This window comes from Centrocercus urophasianus, unplaced genomic scaffold (genome assembly GCF_019232065.1).
Source record: "Centrocercus urophasianus isolate 14NV4802_14NV808 unplaced genomic scaffold, USGS_Curo_1.0 seq_33, whole genome shotgun sequence".
NCBI classification, from domain to species: Eukaryota; Metazoa; Chordata; class Aves; order Galliformes; family Phasianidae; genus Centrocercus; species Centrocercus urophasianus.
In genome coordinates, this window is record NW_024884900.1 from 4695739 (window position 1) to 4708516 (window position 12778).

General features: G+C 44.9%; 1 protein-coding gene across 3 annotated transcripts in view; it reads left to right on the forward strand.

Annotated features, from left to right (window-relative positions):
- Positions 1 to 12202, forward strand: part of MYO1C (myosin IC) — a 53657-nt gene extending 41455 nt beyond the window's left edge. For all 3 annotated transcript variants that reach the window (XM_042830118.1, XM_042830120.1, XM_042830119.1), the window contains exons 12-32: positions 621 to 726; positions 1101 to 1181; positions 1557 to 1648; positions 2197 to 2291; positions 2515 to 2561; positions 2814 to 2894; positions 3070 to 3175; positions 3641 to 3758; positions 3982 to 4095; positions 4279 to 4355; positions 4455 to 4523; positions 4960 to 5044; positions 5361 to 5520; positions 5976 to 6059; positions 7030 to 7123; positions 7221 to 7276; positions 7645 to 7780; positions 8691 to 8761; positions 9163 to 9260; positions 9482 to 9581; positions 10581 to 12202. In XM_042830118.1, coding sequence (XP_042686052.1) covers positions 621 to 726; positions 1101 to 1181; positions 1557 to 1648; positions 2197 to 2291; positions 2515 to 2561; positions 2814 to 2894; positions 3070 to 3175; positions 3641 to 3758; positions 3982 to 4095; positions 4279 to 4355; positions 4455 to 4523; positions 4960 to 5044; positions 5361 to 5520; positions 5976 to 6059; positions 7030 to 7123; positions 7221 to 7276; positions 7645 to 7780; positions 8691 to 8761; positions 9163 to 9260; positions 9482 to 9581; positions 10581 to 10607 — 1897 coding nt within the window. In that variant the 3' untranslated portion in view covers positions 10608 to 12202. The remainder of the gene's footprint in view (positions 1 to 620; positions 727 to 1100; positions 1182 to 1556; positions 1649 to 2196; positions 2292 to 2514; positions 2562 to 2813; positions 2895 to 3069; positions 3176 to 3640; positions 3759 to 3981; positions 4096 to 4278; positions 4356 to 4454; positions 4524 to 4959; positions 5045 to 5360; positions 5521 to 5975; positions 6060 to 7029; positions 7124 to 7220; positions 7277 to 7644; positions 7781 to 8690; positions 8762 to 9162; positions 9261 to 9481; positions 9582 to 10580) is intronic.
- The last annotated feature ends 576 nt before the right edge of the window (positions 12203 to 12778 follow it).

A 12778-nucleotide genomic window follows, 5' to 3' on the forward strand; every position in this document is an offset into this window, starting at 1 on the left:
TCCATAGTGTTTTCTCTCCATTGTGTAACCAGACATCATTCTGTCTCTGGCTTTTTTACTAAGTGAGAAAGAGATAACATCTCAGCTTTAGGAAATCAAGTGAATGGCAGGCTTGTAACACAACATCCAGATTGTACTGAGCACTCCCAGCAGTGCTCCTGGTGTTTCAGAGACGTGTCCCTTTTTGGGGCAGTGTCCCTTTTTGGGGCATGTTCCTGTGGTCGTTTGCACCATGCCTTTGTCCAGCTCTGTGGTGCAGCTGTGGCTGTTCTGGTATCTTTCTGTGGTGGTTGAATGGGAAAGCAGCTGTAGAACAGTATACAGAATTATACCGGAGTCTGGAAACTAAGTGGCAGGTAGCAATGAACTGAGACTGAATTTGTAGTTTCTGTGTTCCTTAGTGTTCCACTGCTTATGTCAGTTTTTCTCTCCTTCTTGGAACCCATCCATGACTCACTAGGTAATAAATCCAACACATGTATAGACTCACTGAATAATTCCCTAAATCTCTTGTATTTTTCTTGATCACACATAGATGCATTAATTCTACTGTGCTCAAATTAAAGCTTTTGTTGTTGTGACACAGTATTAATGAATATTTTTCTGATTTTTCTTTGCAGCTTTGAGCAGTTTTGTATTAATTATTGTAATGAAAAATTGCAGCAACTCTTCATAGAGCTTACATTAAAGTCAGAACAAGAGGAATATGAGTCAGAAGGCATCGCGGTAAGAGCCGGATCACCACTTCCACTGCCTTCTCTGCAGCGCCTCCTGCAGGCCAGAGGACAGATAATTAGAGCAGGAGCTGTTATTAATGGTCTGCAAAGTAAAATGTTTAAAAACCTTTCTCTTGCTTTCTTTTGGAAGTGCCTTGGGGACGGTGTGCCGTGCAGCCGGGGCGAGTCATGCCGTCCCAGTCTTTTGTATCTTAAAAGATGTGTTTCAAAGGGAATGTTAAGAAAATACATGTGATGAGTGAAAAAGCTTTAGTTTTCAAATGACAGAAACTTAATTTGAATAAGGTGCTGTCTAACATGTTCTGAAACTTTCTTTCCCGTCAAGAGTTTTTGTCACCAAAGTGTGATTTCTTGTCTTTGCAGTGGGAACCGGTTCAGTATTTCAATAACAAAATCATTTGTGATTTGGTGGAAGAGAAATTCAAAGGCATCATTTCTATTTTGGTGAGTTGACACGACCTTTTAAGGGGAAGAACGTAGGAAAAAAAGGCCTAAAATTAGATGAGGATTGTTTGGGCAGGTGGGGAGAGCAGCGATGCACCCAACAGTGACGCCATTGAAAGTCACGTTGCATCACCTCCATCTGCTCTCAGGAAAGAAGCCTCCAATCCAGGCAGTCTGGAGGGAGGAACTTGTTCTCCTTCTCAACTCAGCAACTCTTCATTCGTTTTACTAAGTGAAATGGAGGCATGAGGTGCCTATTAAAAGGCCAAGGTTCGAGCTGGGAATGTGTTCTGGTGTGGCAGAAGTAGAGCTGGGCCGCATGCTTACAACCCCAGAGAAAAATCAAGAGCAGAATGCGTTTGTGTTTGTTTTCAGGATGAAGAATGTCTGAGACCTGGAGATGCCACAGATATGACATTCTTGGAGAAACTGGAGGAAACTGTGAAGAACCACCCTCATTTTCTCACGTGAGTCCATAGCTGAGGCAGCTTTATTGGTGGGTTCCACAGGTGTGACAGAGCAGATCTAAAATGATTCCCCAGTAACTTTATACCTCATTGTGCCTATGGCATCCCCAATAGACTGGATCCCATGTAAAATGAGAATGTCTTCATTTGCAAAGAGGTTAGACTGTGAGTTATGGTAATACAAGATAAGCAGATGTAACAGAGCTGGAAAAGACGTGTCAGACTGGCAGGAAAGAGCACGTCCAATTTATGCACTGAATCTTATTTCTTCTGTATTCGCGTGTTGCCGAAGCCTGAAGGAGGTGTGTAAAGGTCCTCCCTGAGTAGATTTTTATGACATTTGTATGACTTGCTGGTTGGTAATTCACCTTTTTAACTTTTGGTCTTGAAGAACAGGAAGTGTGATTCCCTCTCCCCCCCGTGTTCATTTTGTCCCGCTCCAGGATCATTTTGTCCCGCTCCAGGATCACATGCCATGGTGGTTCTTGAGGTGAATCCCCACAATCACTGCTCTTTGTCCCTCATGAAGCTGTTTTTTTCCTCACCAGGCACAAGCTTGCTGACCAGAAAACTCGCAAGTCGCTGGGGAGGGAGGAGTTCCGGCTTTTGCACTATGCTGGAGAGGTCACCTACAGTGTTGCAGGTCTGTGCCGCATCTCAGCTCTCTCTCAATCTTTTTCCCTCCTCCATTCCCTTCTCTTTGAATTAAAACAGCTTCACTACATAGCAAAGACAATCTGGGTGTAGAGTACTCCCATATACCATTCAATTAACCAGATTAATTTCCCATCTCAAATTCCTGCATTGTTGTTATGAAATTCCTGTGGAACAGCAGTGGCAGCCTGAGCCGTTTCTTTTTCTTCCAGGTTTTCTAGATAAAAACAATGACCTTCTCTTTCGGAACCTGAAGGAGGTGAGTATGGAAAAGGGCTGCTTCCAATACTCAGCAGAACAAGGAGTCTGCTTCAAAATGGGATGGAATCTGAGGGAAAAGGTTTTTTTAATCCCTATCTGGAGAACTGCATTAAGAAAAGATAGATTAAGGTTGCCGAAGTTTGCTTTGTTAAAAACAACAACCCAAATCCCTTTTATCACACATTTCTGTAATAGCAGTCTGAAGTTTATTCTCTGAAAATTAGTCTCTGAATGCTGTATCTCTCTGCAGACCATGTGCAACTCTGAGAATCCTATCATAAATCAGTGTTTTGACAGGACAGAGCTGACAGACAAGAAGAGACCCGAAACGGTAAGAACACAAGAGCTGCTGGAGATGTGGCTGCTTCCACTTCTTTAAAGACATGTCCTGTCTAACGTGATACCTCTTACCTTTAGAGCTGGAAGCTGTCACATCTGTTCTGCTAAGTCACAGGTACAAACTGTACATCATTGCTTCATACCTGGTGTTCTTTCTTTTCTCTTAGGCAGCAACTCAGTTTAAAAACAGCCTCTCTAAACTCATGGAAATCCTGATGTCCAAAGAACCTTCCTACATCCGTTGCATTAAACCTAACGATGCTAAGCAGGCTGGTATGTCCCTGGCTAGCTCCTCCTCTGTGTGCTTCTCTTCAACAGCTGCATGGGGCACAGAAAAAAGTCCAACTGAATAAGTCTTGTGAGATTCCTCATTTTGGGCCTGTGGTAGGAAGGTGGTGGTAGTGCCAGTCAGGAGTCAGAAGAGAGGCACTGGGATTGGGCAAAGCGGTGGAGTAGGGTTAAAACCAAGCATTATAAACCTACATTATTTCCTTCTAATGATCCTTATCCTCTCGTTTCCTTCTCCTGTCTGCATACAGTATCCTAAAGGACAACTTATGTTTGGAACTAGACATAAATGTATACTAAGAGAAGGACAAGAATCACAAAATAACTTCTGTTAGAGCGGGGTAGAGGTTAAAGATGAGGGTCTAAGAGAGAACTGTTCTGAACATTCCCTTCTTCACACGAAGGGACAGACGTGCATTAATGCAGCTTCTCCATTTTCATGCTCTGCAGATCGATTTGATGAGGTTCTAATCCGACACCAAGTGAAATACCTGGGGCTGATGGAGAACCTCAGAGTGCGCAGAGCTGGCTTTGCGTATCGAAGGAAATACGAAGTTTTCCTGCAGAGGTAGGATTACCTTGCACTTACCTCTCCTTCTTCCTCCCTCTCCCCGATGTTGGCCCCACAGGTATGGAAAGGGGAAAGTGTTCTGAGCAGCAAAGAGCAGCCCTTATGCCTGAGTTGTTTCCTTGAGGTAGCCAAGTGGAAATGAACTGAAGGAAGCCCCTGTTTGTTCCTCTGGCTGAGCTGAACATCTCGCCCTAAGATTTCTTCTGCTGTCAATTTGCAGATATAAATCACTTTGTCCAGAAACGTGGCCTACGTGGGATGGACGGCCCCACGACGGGGTGGCTGTGCTGGTGAAACATCTCGGCTACAAACAGGAAGAATACAAAATGGGACGGTCAGTTCTCAGTATTATTTTTTTAAAATGTGAGGTTATGAATCATTGGCCATCGATGTCACTGCTCTTAAATAAGGCACTTCTGTTAATGGGTGGGGAAAAGATTAGAGATCCCAAAGGGGATGCTAAGGGCAGGAAGCAAACTTCTCTGGCTTGTTAAACATGCTGCATTTCTATTTCTAGAACAAAGATTTTTATCCGCTTTCCCAAGACTTTGTTTGCAACGGAAGATGCTCTGGAAGTGAGGAAGCAGAGCCTGGGTGAGTCACACACGGCAGCAGCTTCGTGGGTTGTTTGTTTTGTGATTTAAAAAAGAAAAAAAAAAAGTTTTCAAATTGCTGTTTCTCTTGCAATTTCAGCAACAAAAATGCAGGCCACGTGGAGAGGTTTCTACCATCGGAAGAAATTCCTGCACATGAAACACTCAGGTATGAGGGAGAAAGGAAACTGCAGTGCTGTGTCACTGCGTGGTTTGAAGTGGCCGTTGTTGTGAGTGAGAAGTCAGAGGTGAGCTGGTTTGGATGAACCAGAAGGAAGATCCCCAAAGCCTTGCTGGAAGCAGAATGTGCAGTGTGTGCAGTTCTGGGTCCTTCCACATTATTCCTTGAGACTCTGAGTAAGAGAACATAACTTGCTCACACAACAGCCTCTGTGCAGCAGTTCCTATCTACCAGTGCTTGTTATTGCCATTTATCCACCTTATTGTACTGTTTAAAATTTGAATTGTATTCTTTCCCACGTGCCACTGCAAAGTCTGGTGGCGTTTTGCTTTGAGAGTGCATTCTTGAGCACTCTGTTGATAGTTCTGTGTCAATGTTGCAGTGAAGCAGCTCACTTAGTGCCATGTTTCTTGTCTTACTGTAGCAATAGCCATCCAGTCCTGGTGGCGGGGAACCCTGGGCCGCCGAAAAGCTGCCAAGAGGAGGTGGGCAGTGCAGACTATCAGAAGGTAAAGAGAAACCTAAGGCCCTTAGGGTGCTTATTTCCTAATGAGAGGGTGGTAAGAATGAAGTTTCTGGTCACTGCGGTGTCAGGGCTGTTTGTTAGTGAGTTGCAGCTACTCCATAAAGCTCAGAAGTATGGAATTAGGGGCCCCCACAGGAGGTTCTTTTGTGACAGGTATTTTGGGTATTTGATTTGTTGTAAACTCTGTGCACCCTGGCTGTAGCTGAGAGCTCACGGGGCCCCGGAGATGGTCGGATTGGAAGAGACCTCCAAGTACCTCTCATACCAACTCCTCCTGTTTCCATCTTTCCCTTCCTCAGGTTCATTAAGGGCTTTATTTACCGGAACCACCCTCGCTGCCCAGAGAATGAGTATTTCCTTGATTACATCCGCTTCTCCTTCCTGATGAACCTCAAACGTAACCTGCCAAAGAACGTCCTGGACAAATCGTGGCCAACCCCTCCTCCATCGCTCTGTGAGGTAAGTCCAGCTGCACAACGTGCACAACAACTGGCATAATGAAGGCCTAAGGGAGACCTCGCTCAGGTTTCACATTAGATCAGCATCTCTGCTAGTAGAACTCAAACACCATCACGTATGTGTCACTAGCATACCTACAGGTATTGCAGATGCAGTACTGAACTGCATGTGGCAGAGAAACAGAATGCTGCAGAAAGTCCCAGTTCGCTTGTCCAAGGGCCCCTGTTTGGACTGAATGGAGAGTGGGAAGCAAGGAAGGACATAACCGTGTAAAGTATGCGTGTTAGCTGGAGAATGGTGCACAACAACCTGTCTCAGAGGGAAAACAGACTTCCTGTTACTTAATTCTAAAAGTATATTTATTCAGCCATAGATTTTCTGCAGTTGTTTCCCTTGTCTTCACTGTTTGAATTGGTTTGTCAGCATTCTGGTGTATTTTGTGAAATCTCCTTCAGGCATCCCAGCTCCTGCGCCAGTTATGCATGCAGAACATGGTCTGGACTTACTGCAAGAGAATCAGCCCAGAGTGGAAGCAACAGGTATGTGACAGTTTGCATTCCTTCCCAGAATAAGTCGATGCTATGGAGGTATAATTTCTATTTCCAAATGCTCTGTGATGTACAGTGCAGAACCAGGGTCTTTCTGCTGGCACCTCTGAAAGTAGGATGAGAATTTTGCAGACTCAAAATGAGTCACTGGCCAAACAGAAGTTATGGGAAGAGTTTTCTGTACCATTGTGTTTCAGCCTTGGTCTAGATTTAAAAATAAAAATAATACTGAAATGTATTCGTCTTGGTGGAACAATCATTTTTCATACTGAAAAAGCTCAGTGAAAGGTGATAATAGGGACTGTTCACATTAAGCAGCATAGATGTTACTGTTCTGAAATGGCAGTAATTAGTCCCATAAGGCTTTTTTTTAATTGGATAGCATATCATACAGCTTGTGGAGGCCTGTGAAGTATTAGAAGTGTGTAACAAAACACTGAGTCAGGGGCTGAGCCTGTGATTAAGGACACAGGATTAATAAAAGCCTTTACACAGGTGGAAATGCAGCAGAATTTACTCTTTCCCAAGCAACCAAGACTTAGAGACATTCCTTATCCACATTTTTACCTGTAAATGAGCTCCTGTACTTCATACCCTGTAACTGCATCCATGATGTTAAATTTACCCTATATAAAGCCAAGGCATTTCCTGTTTCCTCGTTCCCTGGTTTTGTTCTTATTCTGAATGGGCAGAAGTCAGACCTCACGGTGCTGGTCATGCTGACATCCTGGCACTCCAAAGGACCAAAGGTTTGTGATGAATCACCTTCTAAACAGGAACTCCCAGGGCAATACAGCAGCTCACAATTTCACTATTTGTTAAAGGATAAGGAAGACAAGGGAGTAGGAACAGACGTTTTACACTGCGCTAATAAGGACGTAACTTCTGTCTCTTTGAAGACAAACATTTTATTTGAACAGAGATTTTATATTAAACAAGAATCCATCTTTTGTCCTTGCAGTTGGAACAAAAAGTAATTGCCAGTGAGATTTTTAAGGGTAAGAAGGACAATTACCCTCAGAGCGTCCCGAGGCTCTTCATCAACACACGACTTGGTGAGTAGGGGGTGCAAAGCTGGGAAGAAGGGGGGAGGCTTTTTACTCTTCTCTTGCTATAAACTTCTTTCTGATCCCCTTTTTTTTTTCATTTTAGGCAATGAAGAAATAAATGCTAAAGTCCTTCAGGCTTTAGAAAATGAAGCCATTAAGGTGAGATACATGTCCTAATAGTTTATAAAGTTTAGGATTATTGAGCAGAATTAAGGTCTTTGTCAGAAGGTTAGATTTCTGAATATAGCAGGAAGTACACAGTAAGCTTTGGTGATTGTCTGTGTGAAGAACTGATGGATCAGAAACACAACAGAAGGTTTTGCCAAGTTATGTCAGATAGAACTGGAAGGGCTGCAGCCAGCACTGCTCTTCGTGATGCTTTGAGATGCTTAAGGGGGAGAGGAAGAGAATAATGCAGAGAATTACACAAAGTGGAGCAAAATCTGGACTTGAAGCTCTCCAGGCTAGATGGGAGGCAGCTGCCAATTCGACAGAATGCATCTTAGCACTGATAACACTTATTTCAGTATGCAGTTCCTGTGATCAAGTACGACCGCAAAGGATACAAAGCAAGATCACGGCAGCTGCTCCTCACCCAGAATGCAGTCATCATTGTTGAAGACTCCAAAATCAAACAGCGGATTGACTATGCCAACCTGACAGGCGAGTGGTAACATACATGGGGCTCAGCTCACTTCATTTTAACCAATGTGATTAAAAAAAATAACAAGCAGTTGGTCTTTGTGCTGGCAAGAATGAAATTATTACAGCAAGTATTTGTCAGTTTAAGATATCTTGAACTTGGGTATTTCTAAAATTAAATTCCATGAAATGTCACTGAAGTTACTCAATTCATCTCTCCAGAAACCTCTCCAAAGCCATTTCCCAACTGCAGGAAGTTGCACCATTATTGCACAGCAGCTGCAGGGATGCTGGCTGTCAGCCTCTCACTATCTGACATGGATTTGATCCTTTTAGAGCGTGAACTTTGTCAAAGAAAGCTGCTCTGTGTGTCTGGCACACAGCAGCCATTTCTCATCTGTCCTGTCTGAAACCTCTCAGCTCCAGCTGCCAGCATTGCCAGCACTCCTCCTTGCAGCCAATTCCTGACCATCATTCCAGTGTTACTCTAACACGTAACTGTCACATTTTAAATGGTTTCTACAGCCACCACTAACGTGGGGTTCCAGGACTCCCTTAGGACAGTAGTACTGCGTGTGTTCATTTCTGCTAGGTTACCTCAACTTGCACAGCTCATCCAGCCATCTCTACTGTCAAGGTTTTAAACCAAATCCACTGAGAACACACCTTCTTCCTACTTCTAAGAGGCAGAGGCGCATGAAAGTTTCTTTTTCACATGAAAGAACACAGCTATAAGCTGATTCTGTCACCTTGCAGCCTCTTCAGCCTCTCTGCTGCCATGTGAGCACAGTGCTTCCATGGAGCTTCTCAGCTGCTGGGCTTCTCAGTGTGGGAACAGCAGTTGCTGCCCTGCTGGGAGAGGTTTTGCAGTGCACACCAGGTGCACACAGCGTCAGGTCAGTGTCAGATGTTGCTCTGCTCTCTGTTGCAGGCATCTCCGTCAGCAGCCTGAGCGATAACTTGTTTGTGCTGCACGTGCACTGTGAGGACAACAAACAGAAGGTAGTTGGACTCATCCAGCATTTCTCCAACCATCTCTAGGAACTGTTTTAGAGGCACAAAGAGCAGAAGATCCAGGGTGGAGGTGGGTGGGGGAGAAGCACACGTGGGGGTGTGTGCAGGTGAACGGCCCCACTGTGAACTCACTTTGTGCCATCTTTAAGTAGAATTTCACTTCTTGTGCTCGCAAATGGGATTCACCAGTAACTGACAGGAGTGGTCCTGGCTCCCTCTCCCCATTACTGTTACCTTGTAATGGAAGTAACTGCTGTCCGTGCAATGTGACCTGAGAGATGCTTTCCTTGCTAAGCAGTTGGGAGATAGCTCTGTGAACTTCAAAACAATTATCTTGGTGCAGTCACTGAGAAGCCACAATCACAGGTCATCACTGATTTCCATCCTAGGGAGATGTTGTACTTCAAAGTGACCACGTGATAGAGACGCTCACAAAGACAGCCATGCGGGCAGACAAAGTCAATAACATCAACATCAACCAGGGCAGGTGAGTGAAGCCATGCAGGCCCAGCCCTGGGAGCTGCTTCATTGTTGTGTTGGTTCTGCTTCAGCATTGCAGGGCTACAGGTATACGTGTGTTATCAGAACATAATTACGATTAACTTAGCCTCCATTTCCTTGAGCAAGTACACCTATTGCAATTAAGCACCAATACAGTGAAGCCGCTTGCACTTTCTAATTATGTTTCTTACCTGTTTGTCTCTGTAGCATAAAATTTACAGTTGGTCAAGGCAAAGAAGGCGTCATCGATTTTATATCAGGATCAGAACTGCTTATAGCCAAAGCCAAGAACGGCCATCTAACCGTGGTGAGTGCAGGATGGGATTGGGAAGAAATGTTACTCAGTGCATCAGAACCCAGACCTTGTCACTAAGCCACATTCACTGCACACAGACACGTGCCACAGCTTCACACAGCTGAACACACTGCTCTGGTCCAGGAACCTCTTCCCAGTTGGATTTCTGCACTGGGCTTCTCCTGCAGTCCCAGGAGGCTGCCAGGCTTGCTCCAACTCATCAAGTAATTGTCCGATCAATCACTTGGGTTCTTTCACATGATTCTGTCTTTAGTGCAGGACAAGTTTTAGGGGTCTTAAAAACACGAGAACAATTCCTCTTCCCTTTTGGAATTGTTTGTAGTCTTCCTGCTAATCTGATACATGCAGCTGATTTATGCTTGGTCAGATTGAGGCTTGCTCAGGAATGAATCCAGAGCCTCTTACTGCAGCACCAGTGCTGAAAGATCAACTCCCCTGCCCTCCTGCAGGATGACTGCTATCAGAAATGGGTTCAGCATTTCCACCTTGCTCAAACAAATCTGCCCTGTAAAACCCACAAACGCAGTCCTGGCAGAGGCTGTCCCTGCTCCATGAACATCCACCAGCTCTACACAGGAAGATTAAGTTTGCTTAAGCACTGAAGCGAGGACCACGCCTCTCTCTCCATTTGCTATCTGTATCAGCAACCCAAACAACTTCCTATACCAAGAAAAAATGCATCATTTCTCCACCAGCCCTTTCAAACCAACCCTAACAACATTCTGCCAGTTCTGCCCTCCCTCCCACCTCCCACAGCTCAGTCCTGCAGTGCTGAGCCTAGGGCGGTTTCCAGGATAACCACAGGATCACTTCTCTCACTTGTTTCCTGCTGAGAGCAGCCAGCTTCATAATTCCCACAGGAGGAGCTTTACGTACCCTTAACATCACCCGTGGCTCATTCTACAGGCCGGTCTTTGGTGAGCTTTAAGGATATTCAGGAGCTAAAGCTGTTGCAGGATCTGTTTCTAGCTTGTCTGTCTTCTCCTGCAGGTTGCTCCTCGTTTGAACTCTCGATGATAGATGTGCCACCATCACAGAACCCCTTCTTCCATCTGACTCCACCCCATCCATGGGCTGGACATTGTTCCCAGCAAACCCCCGCCGCCTCCCTTGCTTTGCTCATTTTGTTTATTGTTACCAAAGACCTGCACTTTCAGAAAACCCACAAAACGCATCTTGCTTTCTTGTCTTAATACAAAAGTTCCAAAAGAAAGGCCTTCTCTTCCTTACCTTAGTGGCAAACAACACGGGTCCAACATGATGTCCGTGAAACCACGGTTCACAAAACCTGCTTGGCTGGGCTTTGAGAGGTGATTCTGACTCTATTCGAGTTTAAGCCTTGATGGAAACGACCAAAATTTGTGCTTGAAATCATCGAAAAGCGCAATCAGAAGAAATGCTGCTCCATCAGCAGTCAACGAAATGCCAAACTTTATATTCAGAGTGTTCTATGAACGATTTTGAGATGTTTTGATGCTTTACGTTACGATATTAAAGCCATATTGTGTAAATGAGTAAAACCCTGTAAATACTTTATAGCTGAATATGAGAGATGTACTACAAGAAATGGCACTGATGTGGAAACTTACGTTTGAGATTTGGAATTTTTGTTGTTTTTAAGTTTACGAACAGACTGTATTAACCTGAGAAACCCATCATGTAACTTCACTCATCTGGATACAGCAGCTTTTTCTTTCTCCTTTTTGCAGTCACCTCTCCCATTTCTTGCTGTACAATGATATTTTTATACTGTAGTACCATAACCACAGCGTGCATCCAAACAAAATCCAAGCACCACAAACTGCAGAGGTCATCACTTCTTGCAGCTCGAGGCTGTAAATGCAACCTGCATCTCAGCCGCAGGCTGTGCACGTGAGCTGTGCTCCTGCCCTTCCCTCACAGCCCATCAAGCTCCGAGCAGCACAAAAACTACTTTTCCCCATCTAAACTTTTCAGGGATAACTGGAAGTTTGAGTTCTCACAGCAGAGCTGCAGTGTCTACCAACACCTCACAGCTGCCTTAATGGGGAAGAGATGGCTCCTTCAGTGCACAGCCTCGCCGAGCAGCCGGCCATCTTCCCACAAGAGCTGCCAGCACCATTCTGACCCAGAGCCTCCAGGGCCACAAAAACGCCCTCGGGTCTCAACCTGCATCACAGAAGTGAACACCCAGCACCTTCATTTAACAACGAACCCCAACAGCCCCACGGTGGGCAGCTGTGTGTCAAAGTCCCAGCTGACAGCACATCACAGCTCCAGCTTCCCTTCCCAGATGTCCAGCAGTGCATTTTGCACACAACCTGCCTTACAGATCTTTCACGTGCCACCCCACAACCTGCTGCTGTAGCTCCAGCAGTCAAAAAGCCCTGAATAACACGTAACCAAAGGCTGCTGCTGACAGCACCATCAGCTCCATCTCATCCTGTGTTTCTGACATTACAGTTACTGAACACTGCCCAGGCCTGGAATGCTGTATACACTGTACTACATATACACCACATTACTGTATATGCCTATAGTGTATATACTATACAATGCTGTATACGCTACTATATAATCTCCTCAAGATTACACTAAATAAATTTTTATGAAGGAAACTTGTCTTTACCATAGAAGCTGTTTCAGCATGTTTAATTTCGGGAGGGAGAGGGGGGCGATTTCCCTCTGTTCCACACACAACCCTTGGACATCACAGGCCACTGAACTCCAAGTTCCTGGGTCCAAACCACCTCACGGGCAGCATTCCTGCTGCCTTCTGCCACACCGAGCCAAGCACCCCTACAAAGATTCCCAGGGCTTCAGCTTCTTAGGCTCTACACTGACGTGTTTCCCTTCTCCCACTCAACTGCACTGGAACAGTCGTCCTCTAGAGGCAAGCAAAAGAAACATGAGCAGTGCTTTGTGCACTGAGTTCAAAGGAAACCTGACTAAGTGCTGTGGAGCAGCTCCGACTCCTCCTGATGCAATGCAGGCTGTCGAGGAAGCTGGGCTCAACTGTAAACTTATCTCACAGAAGGAAAGCAGTGCTGTTATTCCTCTCTCCTTCTCTCTTCCCCCCTCTCCAAACGTTCCTATTCAAAGCAACAGAGGAAAATTATTCTTGCTGAAGTAATATAAAGGAAAGTCATAGTAGTATTTGGCATTTTTAATTTAGGTTTGTTTTATTTAAGTTTAATGTTAATTCCATG